Here is a 16,283-nt window from a genome sequence, read left to right as displayed (position 1 = left end):
TCCAGAGCTCAGGAGCTGACTTCTTTTATGTAGGGGGAGGCTGATAACCAGAGCTCAGGCGCTGACTCTTTTTTTTTTTTTAAATTTAATATTTTTTTTTCCTAAATACACATTGCGTTGCCAAAAAAAAAAAGAAGCAAAAATAACCCATCCCTGGCTCATGGACAGCTTAGGGCACGGGCCTCGTGATAGGAGTGGCACAATCTAAAGCCTCCGCTTCTAATAGCGTTGTGTCGGCCAATAGTCTTTTCTTTTTGAGGTCATCTGTTAGGTTCCATATTGTCTTGTATTCAGAGCGTAGATGTCAGTGGTGTCGGAGGGGCTAGTGGAGGGGGACCGCAGACGCCCATAGTTTACATTGGGGGGGGGGGGGGGGGGCGGTTTGGGTTCTGCCGGCCTCCACACTGCCGCTCCTGTCATGTCAATGTCGGGTGCTGGGCTGACTCCTTTTTTTTTTTTAATTTCTATTTCATATTTTTTTTGCATGGTGATTCCAGTCTGTGTAATTTTCTGTCTGTCGGGTGTCGTGTCCTCCCGGAGCCTCTCACAGTCCTGTGTACATGCGTGTGACATGTGTCGATCGTCCTCCCTTCCCCCCCCCGCTCCTGGGCGTCCTCTGCATGTCTGTAGGGCCGGGCCCCGGAGCCCAGGCCGCGTCCGTCTCTCTGTGATTTGATGTATTGCGTTGTGTAACTCAGTGCTTCTCCTTGTTTTCTCTGGTTTGTTTTGTTTTCTAGATCCCTTCCTGCCATTTGTCCATCATTGTGCCTCTAAAGCATGTCGGTGTGGCGTTCAAGTACATCGTCCAAATCCTTGTTTCTTCAGCTTCTTTGATGCTTGAACTCTCACCTCTGAACTTGTGTTTTTGACTTTTTTTGTTTGTTTTTTTTTGATGCTAATATGTTGTATTTTTACCATGTTGTTGTTGTTGTTGTTTTTTTGTGTTTTTTTTTTTTGTTTTGTTTTGTTTTCCTTTATTTTCTTGCGTGTTGCCAAATCGGCTTTGCTACAAAGACTGCGAAGAGGGACACAATATTTAAAATCTCGCATTTGATGATTATTATTAAAAAAAAAAAAATTAAAAAAAAAAATTATATAAATCTATTTTTCTAGAAATTGATAAAGTAACCACTTAATTTTTTTTTTGGGGGGGGGGGGGATGCTACTTTATACCTGATCTTTTCGGCGGGCCTAGCTGGCACACCTTGTTTAATATTTGTCCTTTTTCTGTTGTGTTTCTACCAATCGGATTCAGCCTGTCTCCTCTGTGCCGGAGCTATTGGGGGGGTCGGGGGGTCTTTTATTTTTTACCTACGTAATTGGAATCTGAAAGACCAGTCACATTTTGCTGTCCGCGAGGGGCTTCTTTGTGTATCGCCCCTCCTTGCATTTATATTGAGTTCAGCTTGGCCGATCTCCCATTACCTCCCCCCGTTGGGTGGGCCGCGTCTTATTTTTAAGAAGCCGTCTCTTCAGCAGAATGTGACTGTTTTTTTTTTTTGTTTTGTTTTTTTTTGTTTTTTTTTCATTCAATGGATTGTGCCAAAAATTCTCTTTATATCTATATATATATCTATGTTTCTGCCTTGTCCTCTGTCTGTTTCTCACCGCGGCTCAGCCATTTCAATACCCCCCCAACGAGGGGCTCGCTGAGCTGAGTTATTTGTGTTTTTAGAGGTAAAACGTGCAAAGCAGGGCTGTAAAATTTCATTATTCTTTTTTTTTTTTTTTTTTTTAAAGCATAAATTGATATAGCCGCGTCCCTTTTTTTTTTTTTTAAGAAAAAAAAACTTTGTGTTTCTTTTTGATGTTTATGAGACGTGCAGTACAAGGTATCGGCGGCGTGTTCAGGCTGCGCCCGCGGCCTCTTGCCCCTAACTTGCAGGGTAATCGCGCCGTCCGACGACGGTGCGGCATTTTGTGGTTGGCGTCGTAAACGCAACATAACTGGTCATCAACACAGGGGGCTCGTTCTGGCGGCTCCCAATCAGAAATCCTCTCATCCGATGAATTAGAAAAATATATATTCAACTTTCAAAAAAAAATTCACACTATATAGACCCCCGAGTTGTCTTCTGTCCTTTTTTTTTTTTTTTTTTATTATTCTAGGAAGGACAATAATTGCCTCCATCTTTAAGGTTGCATGTCACGTCCTTGCGAGCTGTCTAGTTTCTACAGAGATGCTTCTTTTGTAAGGGAGCCATAATGCTCGGCCGTGTCGGAAGTCCCATAACTTTATTTTTTTTTTTTCCTAAATTCCTTGCAAAAAAACCCCCCAAAAAACTGACCCCTTTTATCCCTTTTATTGCAGTAGTGGACTATTCCCTATGCATGCACCATTCATAAACGTGTGCCATATGTTTCTCGGTCTGGGCGACCTCCTTTCCTCTGGATTGGGGTGTAAATTCTGGGTAGTAAGGCCGTGCACTGCCTCCTCACCCCCCTGTACATACCCATACGATGGTTGCACCCCGCGCTCATATGAAATGCATTGTGGGAACGAAAGCCGCGGCAGCATTCCCACCTCATTATATAACCGCCAGTGTTCCCTATGGTGCTTGTCTTGTCCACAGGGTATAACCCCCGGCCCATACATAACGGGGGCATCCCGGGGCTTGGTATTCAACTTTTTTTTTGTACTTTCGAGGCAGGACCCCCGGTACCGCCTGAACACGCCGCTCCGCGCAGAAGGGAGCGACGACTCCTCTGTATCCTCACAAACCTACGTCTTGACCGGTAGACTGACGCCGTAACCGAAAGAGCCAACAAATGCCAAAAATCGGCTTCTTCTGACTACTTTTTTCTTTTTTTTTTTTAGACTACAAAGAAAGGGGGGAAAAAAAATCTATATATAAAATGTGTAAGTTCTGTGGTGACTTTATGCATTGCCATAGCGTCACCTCTGCCTTCCTAATCGCTGCCTGCTTTTTTTGTGAATAATTCTATATAAAGTTTAAAAAAAAATAAATAAAAAAAACAAAAAAAAAATCATTTTGGAGACAAACCTGTGGGCTTTTATATTGGTACAAACTGATTGTAGTTAACACTAGGATTTTGTACAGTTTTGTTTTTTTTTTTTTGCCTTTTTCTACTAGGAGAAAAAAAAAATACAATGTAGAGTGATTTATTTCACAATGTGAAGTCAAAAAAATAAGAGAATTTGCCACTATCTGACCAAGTTGTCCTTCTGTGCTGCCGTGACCGGACTCATGAAATCTCCACTCTCCCTCACAGATGCTTGTTTTGTTTTTCTTAATTGTCTTTTGAATTTATTTTTATTTCTCATGAAATCTCCACTCTCCCTCACAGACGCTTGTTTTGTTTTTCTTAATTGTCTTTTGAATTTATTTTTACTTTTTTTTTTTCTGATTTGCAAAGCAAAAACTTTAGTTTTGTGTTTATATTTTTATTTCTTTGTTTCATAGTTTTGTGTTATTTTTTTCGTGTGAAATTGTTATTGTAAAATGTAGAAAAATATAAAGTTTTCTTTAATGGTTTAAGAGGAGAAAAGATTAAAAAAAAAAAAAAAAAGAGAGAAAAGGTAACCACTACTGCGTAGCTGATCGCTAAAGTTTGTGGATTAAAGACTTCTCCGAGTTTGAAGCCAGCGTGTCTGTGTTAATGATTAACCTTTTGTAATCTTTTCTTTCTATCCCCGTCCCCTTTCCTTCCAGCTATTTACAAACTGTTTTAATTGTGCACACACATACACAAACACAAAACCGACTAGAAGTCATTTTGTAACGTGTGGTACCTTCCTTTGTTTGTTTGCTATTAAATTGTTTGAGAAGAGCGAGTGTGGTCCGGTTATTTCACCGAATGCGCGGAGCCGACAACGACCTGGTCATTGTGGGACCGATGGAGATGGCCGAACACTGGGCTCACTCCATATAGTGTGAAACTAGAAAGTATGTGCCCCCCACATCCACCTCCAGGGGCTTCTCTGTCCTCATCTACATCCATAGACATTAATATGGAGAAAAGTATGTGCCCCCCACATCCACCTCCGGGGGCTTCTCTGTCCTCATCTACATCCATAGACATTAATATGCAGGAAAGTATGTGCCCCCCACATCCACCTCCGGGGGCTTCTCTGTCCTCATCTACATCCATAGACATTAATATGCAGGAAAGTATGTGCCCCCCACATCCACCTCCGGGGGCTTCTCTGTCCTCATCTACATCCATAGACATTAATATGGAGAAAAGTATGTGCCCCCCACATCCACCTCCAGGGGCTTCTCTGTCCTCATCTACATCCATAGACATTAATATGGAGGAAAGTATGTGCCCCCCACATCCACCTCCGGGGGCTTCTCTGTCCTCATCTACATCCATAGACATTAATATGGAGAAAAGTATGTGCCCCCCACATCCACCTCCAGGGGCTTCTCTGTCCTCATCTACATCCATAGACATTAATATGGAGTCGTCCTCTGCAGATATAACGGCTCTCGCTCTTCTGGGATTTCTGCAAGATTTTGGAGGCGTCTGTGGGAATTATTGGCCATTTGTGGGGGCAGACCCTGATGTTGGGGGGATGCCGGGCTCATAGTCTCCATTATAGGATGGGGTCGGAGTCCGGGCTCTGTGCGGCCGCTCATGTTCTCCCCCCATGTCTGTATGGAGCTTGTGCACTGGGCACAGTCATGGGGGACAGATAAGGGTCTTCCCCAAACTGTTCCCACAAAGCTAAAGCTATAATTGTCCACAATGTCTCGTGCTGAAGATGAAGATTTCCCATCACTGGAGCTGAGAGTCCGCGGCCGCCCCCTGGTAACAGCCCATAGCATTATCCTCCTCCACCATCTGTACAGGGGGCACAATGCAGTCAGGGGGTAACGTCCTCCTGGAATCACCAAACCCAGACTCCTCCATCAGACGCAGATAGAGAAGTGCGATCCGTCACTGCACAGAACACGTCTCCTCCAGAGTCCGGTGGCGGCGGTTTTACCCCACTCCATGCGATGCTCAGCATTGTGCTTGGTGATGTACGGCTGCAGGCAGCTGATCGGCCATGAAGCTCCTGGTGGGGGGGCGCAGTCTTTGTGATGAGACCAGAGGAGGTCTGGACTCTGCAGTTATGGGGTCAGTAGAGCGGTGGTGACTCTTCTGCCCTCTGATCCTCAGCATGCAGCCCCCCACTCTGTAACGTTACGGGGTCTCCACTTCATGGCTGCAGTAATATCACTCTCAGGTGATGGCGGAATAAATGTCATGGATGAACTTGTTACACCGGTGTCTCCTATTACAGGACTGCACTGGGAGCTCTGCACCACCGGCCGCTCTGCCACATGCTAGTAAAAGCAGATGGCATGGCGGGAGCCGAAGGTTAAACACTGGGGGGGGCAAGGGACTGGACATTACATAACGGGGACGGAGGTTATCCTCGGGTAGGGGGCTGGAAATTATACACGGGTGCAAAATTCATTATGAAACCAAATTACAAAATTAACTTTTAGCCTAAAATACATGCACTTAAGCAGAAATTCCTGATTGGGGCCCACGGTCTGTCCAGCCTTGTTCACATGATCAGTGTTTTATAAGGTTTTAGATGTGGATTCGTTTTTCTAATATTCTGTATCAGGGGCAGCAATTGCTGTACATTACTCCCGAGTCAGAAGAAAATTAATTCTGGACGTTTTTGTATCCACAGTGGGACGAATGTGTGGGTCCTATAAGAAGCAGCGTAAATTTACAGGATTGGATGGAGAAATCCGAGGCTGCGGAGCAGTTCCCTTGAGGGACTGTCCACACGGATCTACAAGTGTAACTTAGGATCATTAAGAGTTCACGTGATCCCCATCCCTACTGGGGATCAGTAAACGAGCAAAATCTTAGTTCCAGTCCAACAAAATTGAGGTTATGGAGCGGCCAGGTGGATCCCCAGACCTTAATCCGATAGAACATTTGTGGGGTGACATCAAAAATCCAGTTTCTGAGGCAAAGCCGACAAATGCCGAAAAATTATGGGATGTAGTCAAAGCATCCTGGGCTGGAATAACGGGTGACAGGGGCCAGAAGTTGGTTGACTCTATGCAACGTAGATGTGAAGCAGTTCTAAAAAAGTTTGGGTAAGGCTGTGTGCCCACGATGCGTTTTCTTAAGCGTTTTTGCAGCGGCAATTCCGCTGCAGAAACGCTTAAAAAATGCTCGGTAGAAGGCCATGTTCCCCAATGAAAAAAAAACGCAGCACTACCAATTATTTTGCGGAAGTGCTGCGTTTTTGCCGCCATTGACTTGCATTGGAACGCATGGAATCCGCATCACTGAATCTGTAGATGCGCATTCCAAGCGTTTCAATGTGCGGATGGTACTCGGGTGTGGAGGACAGGAGACTCTCCTCCGGACCCGGGTACCATAGAACCTGTAAAAAAAAGAATAAAATAAATATTATACTTACCTTCTGATAGCCCCCGGTGCGTTTGTCTTCGCTTGCCGGCAGATCGCAGTGGACTGAAGGACCTGCGCTGACGTCATTTAGTCATGTGACTGGTCACGCGACCGCTGACGTCGGCAGGTCCTTCAGTGTACCGCGAGCTGCCGGCAGCCAGGACAGAGCGAATAAAGACTCCGGAGGCCATCAGAAGGTAAGTATAGATTTGTTTTTTACCATTCTCTCGGTCACACTATATAAATCCCATGCCGTTTGCATGGATTTATATAGTGTGACCAAGTTGTCAAGCACTTTCCAAGTGATGCTAAAATCTCTTGGAAAGCGCTTGTCAACCCGCATGCGGAAATGCATGTGAAGAGCGCTTCCCATCCGCATGTCCCTGGCAGGAAAGCGCAATTTTTTAGACCAGCCCAATGTTCATTTTTTGTTATTTTCTGTAAAGTAGTTAAAAAATTATCTACATTTCTCTTCATGATTAGAATTAGAAAACAGCGAGCGACGTCCCCAATGCACAGTAATAACTAGTAGAAAGATTTTGCGCTTAACTCATGTTTTTGGACACACTGCTATTATTTTCAACACTACTGTATAATAATATGAGCGATAATAATGCAACGATGGGTGAAAAGTTATACAGTGGGATCAGATCCAGAGAGGGTAATGGAAGAAGAGGGGGTGTGGGGTTCGGCTGGTGTCAGTAGAGCAGGCTGGGGGGATACATCTGGCCACTTGTTACCCATAGGCTCTTGTCCTGTACTGCGCAGCCGCGTTACTGCCACGAGAGGATGTAAATTCAGATCATTGCCAGGGTAGGGTCGGTCGGGACTTTATAGTTTTAAGGTTGAAAGTAGACAGTAGTCCAACCTGTAACTTAACATGCTGATCCAGATGAAGATTAAAAATTCCACAAGGCAGCTTCTAGTTGCCCTGTATTAGGCGAAAAATCCCTTCCCAACTCCAGACGTGACGTGCATCCATAATACATCTATCTGAATGAGGGGGGGGGGCCTATCAGGACTTAATATGGGCTCATAGCATCTCCATGTGCAGCCATATTGTCTGTCCAGATGGTGCAGCCCCTCCAAATCTAGAAAATCTCCCATCCCCAAGCTTGAGATTCAGGACCCCATCTCTGGTCTCTGGAGGGTCCCAAGCTCATGATACCCACATGTCTCTGGAGGGTCCCAAGCTCATGATACCCACATGTCATCTGGTGACATCGCGTGCTGGGCGAAAGTACATTTTTCTTAACAAGTTCCCTTGTCGCCTTCTAACCCGAGTAGGTGAAGATTTATCGAGGTAGTGGTCCTGTAGGGTAAGATTTGCCATCTGCCACTGAGTCTTGTTTTTTTTTACATTTTTGGCTGCTCTTACACCCATGCCCCTTTGACAATCACCAGATAATGACACGGCAGAGTTTACCAGATTGAATGACTGACTCCTACTTGCACTTATAGGGGATTTTTTTTATGATTTTCCTAATTCCATGTTTCACAATGGGCATCCTGGCGAAGGGTTTGGGTGGAAACCTTCGTTTCTGGTGGGATGTTTTGTTAAGGCCCCGTCACACATAGCGAGATCGCTGATGAGTCACGGTTTGGTGACGCAATAGCGATCTCACTAGCGATCTCGTTATGTCTGACAGGTAGCAACGATCAGGCCCCTGCTGTGAGATCGCTGATCGTTACAAAGCTTCCTGGACCATTCCTGGGTCGTTGCGCTCCCGCTGGGCAGTGTGCATCGCTGTATTTGACACCTTGTCAACGACCTCGCTAGCGATTCAGAACTGAGACACATTGAGGTGCATAAATTGGACTTTTCTGCGTTCATCGTCCCTGATTGGTGGTCGCTACTGCGTCCTTGTTTTTTCAGATCCCACCAGCGTTCTCCGGCTGTGACTCCACTTTGAACAAATCAGACATCTTTAGCGAAGTAGGTATTGTTTGGGGTCTCAAATGAGTTTCCATTTTTAATTCATTTATAGGACATCTACCAATTATCTGCTATCATTGCTCTTCAGGGAGGGAGGGCTTGGCTTCAATAGCGATTTCGTTAGCGATCTCGTTATGTGTGACGGGGCACCAGGACCGTTAAAATACTGGCAGCAGTTGTCGCGGCAGGTCTTCGCATCATGGGTGTTTCTGCCATGTCCCACTGGTTGAAGGCCTGCAATTGCAGGATCGTTTGCACGCTATTCACCGAGCTCCACTTCCCCATTGGCTCGGTCCACAGAGTCCACAAAGCCAGGCGGACAGTACGTAATTGCATCACGTCGACGAAGAAAGTTTTGAAGCGTGCAACAGGCCAAAAGAACAGAGTCTATTGATTTAAGCTTCATGTTAATTGGCGTATGAAAAACTCTGAAGCGGTTGGCCACGACAGCGTGTCAGAAAACGTGCTGTGTGGGTGTGTGTGCACGAGACCCCTAAAATATCTGCCCATGCAAAAGCATATATATACACAGATAGAAGCCAAGCCCTCCCTCCCTCCCTGAAGAGCAATGATAGCAGATAATTGGTAGATGTCCTATAAATGAATTAAAAATGGAAACTCATTTAAGACCCCAAACAATACCTACTTCGCTAAAGATGTCTGATTTGTTCAAAGTGGAGTCACAGCCGGAGAACGCTGGTGGGATCTGAAAAAACAAGGACGCAGTAGCGACCACCAATCAGGGACGATGAACGCAGAAAAGTCCAATTTATGCACCTCAATGTGTCTCAGTTCTGAATCGCTAGCGAGGTCGTTGACAAGGTGTCAAATACAGCGATGCACACTGCCCAGCGGGAGCGCAACGACCCAGGAATGGTCCAGGAAGCTTTGTAACGATCAGCGATCTCACAGCAGGGGCCTGATCGTTGCTACCTGTCAGATATAGCGATATCGCTAGCGAGATCGCTATTGCGTCACCAAACCGTGACTCATCAGCGATCTCGCTAGCGATCTCGTTATGTGTGACGGGGCCTTTACTCTCCCCGGCTTGTATTTTTTTTTTTTACTTCTTAGTAACGTTCATCACGAGGGCGACATTACTCCATCTAATTGACTCCACAGTAGTCCTGCATGCAGAAATATGTAGCAGGCTGTTACGGAGGATCGTTAATAGCCTGGGAAGCAGTCAGTATGGGCACAGTCGTCTTAGCCCAGGACATTCCTGTTGCTGCTCCAGTTGATCGTTTGTCTGTCTTGGGGATATTTTTATACGGCTTGTTCTCTCCTTTGGGAGGGGTAGCGCAATGCAGAATTAAGCCCGCTCCGATACTGGTGGTGGTGGTGGTGGTGGTGGGGGGATACCATGAGGCCTTTTACATTTGGATCTTGCTGCTTGTTTCTGTTAATGGGTAGAGGGGTGGGTTTCTGGTGCGATCTCCCTCTCTGACCTTGAGTCACTAGTACTGGCATTCCTTTGAAGAGACGAGTCTGAGATTGGCAGGGACAGCTGTGCCCAGCAATGGGGGCAGGGGCTAAATCTGGGAGTCTCGCACAACCCAGGCGTATGCATTTTCCCTGACACTCTGGGTACCTCTATGTTATCTTATCACAGTTCTTATGCTTGTTCAGTTGCGAGTCAGGATCGCGAGCTCCCTTCGGGAAATCTATATCTCCTGGTTGGGTTTAACACCTGTCCATACGCCTCGATACCTCCGGAAGCTCAAATTCCTGGGAAACTATGGGCGGCTAGCTTTCTGTAGCCTCAGCCTTCATCTGGATTCTACGTGGCAGCTTGCTGTATTTAGGTACTTAGGATTTTATGAACCTTCTGGGCGTGGTAATGGGTCAGGACCAAACCAAACAGCAGATCCAAAAAGGACTTCAGCTTTACCAGTCCAACCAAACGGAGAAGGCTTTACAGGTTTGGACTAAGGTTTTGGAGAAGACCACCGATGCCGCCGGCAGGTTTCGGGTCCTTGGATGTCTGATAACAGCTCATTCGGAGATGGGAAGGTATAAAGACATGTTGAAGGTAATTACAGAATTTTTTTTTGGACGTGTGACCGTGAATGCTGATCTTGAATGTCCACATCTCCCAGGGACCAAGACTTGCTGATTCAAGGAAATGGTGAGGGGCTAGTATGGGGCGTCTCAGAAGACCCTATAATGCGAATCCCACTTTGTTTGATAAAGTTCGGGCCGCGTCCACAACCATTATCCCTGTGGTTGGTCAAAGCAGCAAATTATCATTGTTTTGGCGGCCGACAGTAGGGAGCTGATATAGATAAAGGCTTCCTTATTAGTTTAAATATATTAGGTGGGCCTCAAAATGGCATTGGTGTTGGTCCATGTCACCATGCAATCTTCGTAAGACGGTTCAGGGCGTGTTGGAAAGTAAAGGGACTTGTGGCCCTTGGGCTGTTTTGCCGTTCTCCCTTATGGGGTCCTGGTAGAGAGGGTGCATGGCGCGGGGGTCTACACCATTCAAAGAGAAGAACCTGATTTTGTGATATGTTGAGCGCAATGTTTTTAAGGGTACTTGCCCACGACCTTTTAGAAAAGTACTAAAAAGAATGAACCTATACACTGTAATATAAAAACGACTCGCTGAGCACATGTTCAGTCTTCTGAGCTACTTTTATTGGCTAAACAATTGTAAAGAGATTAAAAGAAGTGATCTGACCATTCTTCAGGCGGTTTTTATACTATTTTATATAATAAAAGCAAAAAAAAAAAAAAAGCCGGCAGCGACGACGGTGCAAAACACTACCTAAAAGACGTCGTGTGCCCATACCCTTAAAGTGCAACCAAAATAACTTCCCCTGTGGAGTTGGAGAAGGAAGACATCTCGCCCCCCCCCAGTATGCTGCCGCCTGAATTTGTGTTATGCAAGAAAGTTCTTAAAGTGACAGCATCACAATGGCATCATTTCAACAATGCAACCTGTCACTTTCTTTCTATTGCAAAACTCCAACACCTAGTATGCCCTGAATGCGGCTTGCTGGGAGTTGTAGTTTGGAAACAGCTGGAGAGCCATCGGTAAGTTCCTTTGTAGGCAACAAAAACATTTGTGTGCTCCATAACGGGAAAATAATTATTTGGAAATTGATCTATGAATTCGGAGGATTGATTCCAGCCTTTAGACTAATATATATTTATTTTCCATATTTCGGACCTCCATGTTTCTACTGGGGCCCCTGGGAAGGTCCATCTGACACTGGCCTGGTCTCAATAACGTATGATAAGTGTCAGGATGGAGTGGGACCGGCCCACTGGGATCCCCCCTTTAATTTAAAGGGCTCGGGCTCTGCTCACTGGAGACATCTTGCTCTCGGTTAGAGGTTTCCTTGACTCCCATTGATTTCCATCCCACTGGATATATATTGTGACTGCCAGGCCTAGAGCGATTCAACATTTCTGACAAGTCTGAATGACATAACTGCAAAACACACATCATAAAAAAGGGCATTTACAGCCGAAAAATAAATGAATTAACCCTCCGCAGTGCTGCACTAAAACGAGGCATTTCTGAAAATATATAGGGAATTTTTACATGTGCAATTCTGTAATATTTAGTATAAAGGAGATGATCGATCCGGCCAGGTTCATTACTCATTTCTGGGAAGACCATGCAATGCACTTGTATTACAGGACCGTCCAATCTGCTGTGGGACACAGGTGAGCATGGGGGGGGGGGTACATACTTTTGCAGATGTTCCCAGCACTGAGGATCCTGTGAGTGGGAAGCACAGCTGTGTTTTTATAGCTGCTGGTAACATCTTTATTACCTACTCCCATTATCACAGCTGGAGGCATTGACTTATAGTCGTAAGAACTGAGCCATAATTGCTCATCCCCGATCATTGGGTGTAAACATGGCGGCGATCATCAAACACTTGATCTTCAGCTAATTGGATCGTTTCTGCTGGCATGGAAATCATAAATGGGGGATGCAGTTTCATGAAGGAAGTGGCACAGGGGTATTTGTTCTGGGCACCAAATTCTATGAAGGGGCACAAAATTTCAGTGGAATGATCCAGGACTGGCCAAAGCTGATTCTTCTCAGAGCAGCATCCGGGCACGGTGCCGTCTTTGTCATCTTGGTGGCTGCGCTCTGCATAGGCAGGAACTGTACTGATTCATGTGCACTGCACTGTGTTGGTCTTCTGCAGCACCCTGCATGTGTCCCCGGCCACTGTGAAAAAAAAAAAAACACTAACATGATAGTACATATTACATTTTGACCTACTTTTTCCTGGCCAGGGTTAGGGTTAAGGCTATGGTTAGGGCTAAGGTTAGGGTTAGGATAATGAAATTATTGCCTATACTAGCAACATAAAAAGTAAAAACAAATATAACTGTATAACTTAGGGGTTCATTATTGAACTGGGGGAAGGAACACACAATTCTTGCCTTACTAAGTCACTAGGGAAAGTGCTGCCAGCAATGAGAAAACGATATGAGCGCAGAATAATTGTTTATTCCCCATACAGTTTGTATCAGTCATGTAATAGGGCATTAAACGAGCCTCTTGTTATTTTATTGACTGGTGCTCATAGGGGCAGACGTCTGACCATATAAACCCAGACTGAATGCTACTTTATCAAGCAAAGCGGCGACCACTGTTCCTTCTTCATAGGGTTGACCCCCGGCCCGTTTCCATGATGTATTAGTGCATTCGGACCCCTGGAAGTCAGAGCACAAAGATCAGCCCCTACTATTGAGATCTGGGTGCAGCCTGCTATTATATGGTCAGGGGGCACCATGCGATACCACAGCGGAAATGTGGATATTCTGGAATGTGCCCGAGATGCCTGGCACAACCTATGAGATGTCATGGCGGCCAGAAGCCGAGGGGGTCAAAGAGGCCAAGGAAGGAGAAAGTGAAGAGGTAATGGCATTAACATGGAGACAGGATGACATGACGGAGGAGGAATGCAGTCGGGGGAATAGGTATATAGAGCACAGACAGGAGAATCTCATCATGGCGTATAGATGTAGCTGAGTTTCACAAGATTTTTACCTGCAGTCCTATGTAAAACCAGAGATAGGAAATCATGAATTATTCTGTGCTAAATATTCACGTTTAATCATTAAGCCATAACCTTTTCATAATCGCAGGTGAAGTCCGTGGCCACGTGAGCCCCCATTCGAGGCCTATGACTTGTAGATATTCCCATCTCGGCCATTCATGACAACATTGGGTTTGTCATATCAAGGTGCGACGGCTGAAGGAGTCTGGGATTATGGAAACCACTGAGCGGGCTGCGCTAATCCCATCCACTTCTGTCTCCGTGATCCCGTCCATCTGTGGCCGACGCTTATAGACAGAGACCCCCATTACCAAGAGTCCTCCATAATGGTAAAAATCAAGCAAGCCCAAGATTGAGTCCAAGCTTCATGGAAATCGGTAAAACGAGGTCCTTTGCGATAACGATATTCATCCTAAAATCATGGAAATGTAAAATGCCCTGTGATAAAACCTACGCGGACCTATGTGGGGGATGTGACAATTTTCTGAGCATGTCACCCTTGATACACGGTGCCTACTGCGATGGGGGCACTGTGCCTGGCACTATAATGGGCACAGCTCAGTAGGATTACGGCCATACAAAACTCCAAGAGATCATTTTTCATTTAAGTGGAGAAAAAAAAAATACAGAAATAAAAAAAAAGCTAAAAAAAAAATAATGTTATGGCTGCCATTTTCCAAGACTTGTAACATTCTTATTTTTCCATCGATTGAGCTTATTATTTTTTTGGTGTGATGAACTGATGGTTTTATTGATACCAATTTGGGGTAGATACAACGTTTTGATCTCTTTTTATGACAATTTTTGGGAAGATTGGTGATTGAAAAAGTGCAATTCTGGCTTTTTTTTTTTTTTTGCTATGGCTTTTATTAATTAATTTCATATTTTCTTAGATTGGACTTTTATGAATGCCACAAATATGATGATTTTTTTTTTAATGGGAGATGAGTGGGGCTATTCAAACTTTTATATTTGTTTAATTGTTTTTTTATAACTTTTTTTTTTTTTACTTTATATTTTAGTCCCCACAGGAAACTTGCGATCGTCCGATTGCTTATACTATGTATTATAATGCCACAGTATTGAAGTATATAGTGAAAATATCGCTCTTCTAAGGAGCTCAGCATATAGCTGGGGGTCTTCAGTAAGCCCCCTATTGTCATGGTAATCCACCATCGCCCTGCGATTGGATCACAGGATGCCTTTCATATTGACAGCGGTGTTTATATGGTTAATGGCCTGTATATAGCCGATATTTGCCGCGTGTGGAGATTTCTCAGCTCCTCAGCCCTCTCCACACGCAATCATCTACATGTATGTGATATTGCGCTAAGGGGTTAAAGTGAGCCCCCTCGTCGCTTAGTAACAGCGGCCATCATGTTGATGAAAATGGCAATGGCGTCCTCTCTGTTATTGCTCCAATGGGAACAATGGTGATATTTTTCAGGCTGAACGCCATACTGTCAAATAGAATCGCACCAGGCCACGAATATAAAGAATACGTTTGGATATGTTTCATTGTTGATGTGGCCATGTTGTGATCACACGCTGCTGAAAGTGGGTGACGTAATTAATAGCAATTAGCTAATGTCACCTTCCATTGACTGAGGGAAGAAAGTGACAGTTTTATTGTTTTACTGCTATTACCACCCTCATGTGCTGGTGTTACTGGTCTGTAACCGGTCAATGCTTATTATCATGTCACCTAATGTGTTAATGAAGCCACAAATAGGCCTCAACCTTAAGGTAAACAGAGACAGGCCGTGTTGCCTATAGCAACCAATCAGAGCTCAGCTTTCATTTTGCAGACAACCCTGGAAATATGTAAGCTGCGTTGTGATTGGTTGCTAAGGGCAACAAGTTGAATTTTCCTTTGATCAGTGAGGCCTAGTCGTGTGGCCTTAGATGGTGGCACCATGGGGTGACAATGGCAGACAGCCATGTTTTATGTGGCGATACGGCTTTGTCACCCACTGACGAGATAATCAATGTGCCACGAATTGTAACATGAAGTTTCATGTTCCCAATAAATTTGTATCAGTGTCCTCCTCTATTATGTGCCATTTATAATACTAGTGTCTTATGTGGCAGCGGTGTCGGGGTCTGAGTGCGACTGCTCCCTGTGTATCCCCTATAGCAACGTCCCACCATGCGCCACCGCTACGTATCCTGAATCCTGATTCTTTACACAGCGCTCGTCTTCATCACCTCTCATCATGACCGTCGTCTTCATTACCAGTGATTTATTGCCCTGGAATGATACTTCACATTTGATTCCTGGTGGGCATCTTGCCCATATCCGCACTCATTGGTATATACTGTACGGTACATTCCCTTCTATATATATATATATATATATGGGGATGTATATTTTTTACATACAGAGGGTGACGCGCCCCTGGGCCTGTGCTGAGTAGCGTTGCGCACGCGGGGGCCTACCCGGAGCCGGATCTGATATGGGTAGTAGTCTCGTGGCGGTGACCCGGTCCGTGCCCAGGGAGTCAAGCTGAGTGGCAGAGTTTAGCAGAAGATGGTACGGTGTTCGACTACGCCACCCGTTGAATGCGGCTATGAAGCCGCCGCTGCAGGGCAGACCGCTGAGGCCGGTGGTAAGGTTGTGCAGCGTAGCTGGTAGAACCCCCAACGGGAGGGGTATGGCCTCAGGGCAGCCGACGTGTTTGAAGGGGGTAGCAGGAACCACTCAGAGACGGTGCGGTGTAGTTTTGGGTCTTTACTGGTGACAAGGTAGACCCTCCCGGAGTACTGGCTAGCGATCGGGGCCTGGTCAGTCCGTGAGCTGACGGGATCTCCCCGTGAGCTGACGGGATCTCCCCTGGCCAGGCGGAGTTGTAGGCCTCCCCAACTAATCGTACTCTTCTGGCTACCTTGCTAGAGGCGGGTAAAAGTAGCCCACGTCCCTG

The 16,283-nt window shown here is 45.5% G+C and overlaps 2 protein-coding genes across 18 annotated transcripts in view; both read left to right on the top strand.

The window, feature by feature from the left end:
* CELF1 (CUGBP Elav-like family member 1) overlaps positions 1–3,792 on the top strand; it is a 35,454-nt gene extending 31,662 nt beyond the window's left edge. For all 17 annotated transcript variants that reach the window (XM_073658966.1, XM_073658973.1, XM_073658968.1 and 14 more), the window contains one exon: positions 738–3,792. The gene's annotated coding sequence lies outside the window, so the exon portion shown is untranslated. The remainder of the gene's footprint in view (positions 1–737) is intronic.
* Positions 3,793–9,710: 5,918 nt separating this feature from the next.
* Positions 9,711–16,283, top strand: part of RAPSN (receptor associated protein of the synapse) — a 32,195-nt gene continuing 25,622 nt past the window's right edge. The window contains exon 1 of the mRNA XM_073659559.1: positions 9,711–10,361. Coding sequence (XP_073515660.1) covers positions 10,149–10,361 — 213 coding nt within the window. The 5' untranslated portion in view covers positions 9,711–10,148. The remainder of the gene's footprint in view (positions 10,362–16,283) is intronic.

This window comes from Phyllobates terribilis, unplaced genomic scaffold, assembly GCF_046119375.1.
Source record: "Phyllobates terribilis strain yellow unplaced genomic scaffold, ASM4611937v1 Scaffold_13__5_contigs__length_258822181, whole genome shotgun sequence".
NCBI lineage: Eukaryota > Metazoa > Chordata > Amphibia > Anura > Dendrobatidae > Phyllobates > Phyllobates terribilis.
This window is presented reverse-complemented; position numbering and strand designations above follow the sequence as displayed.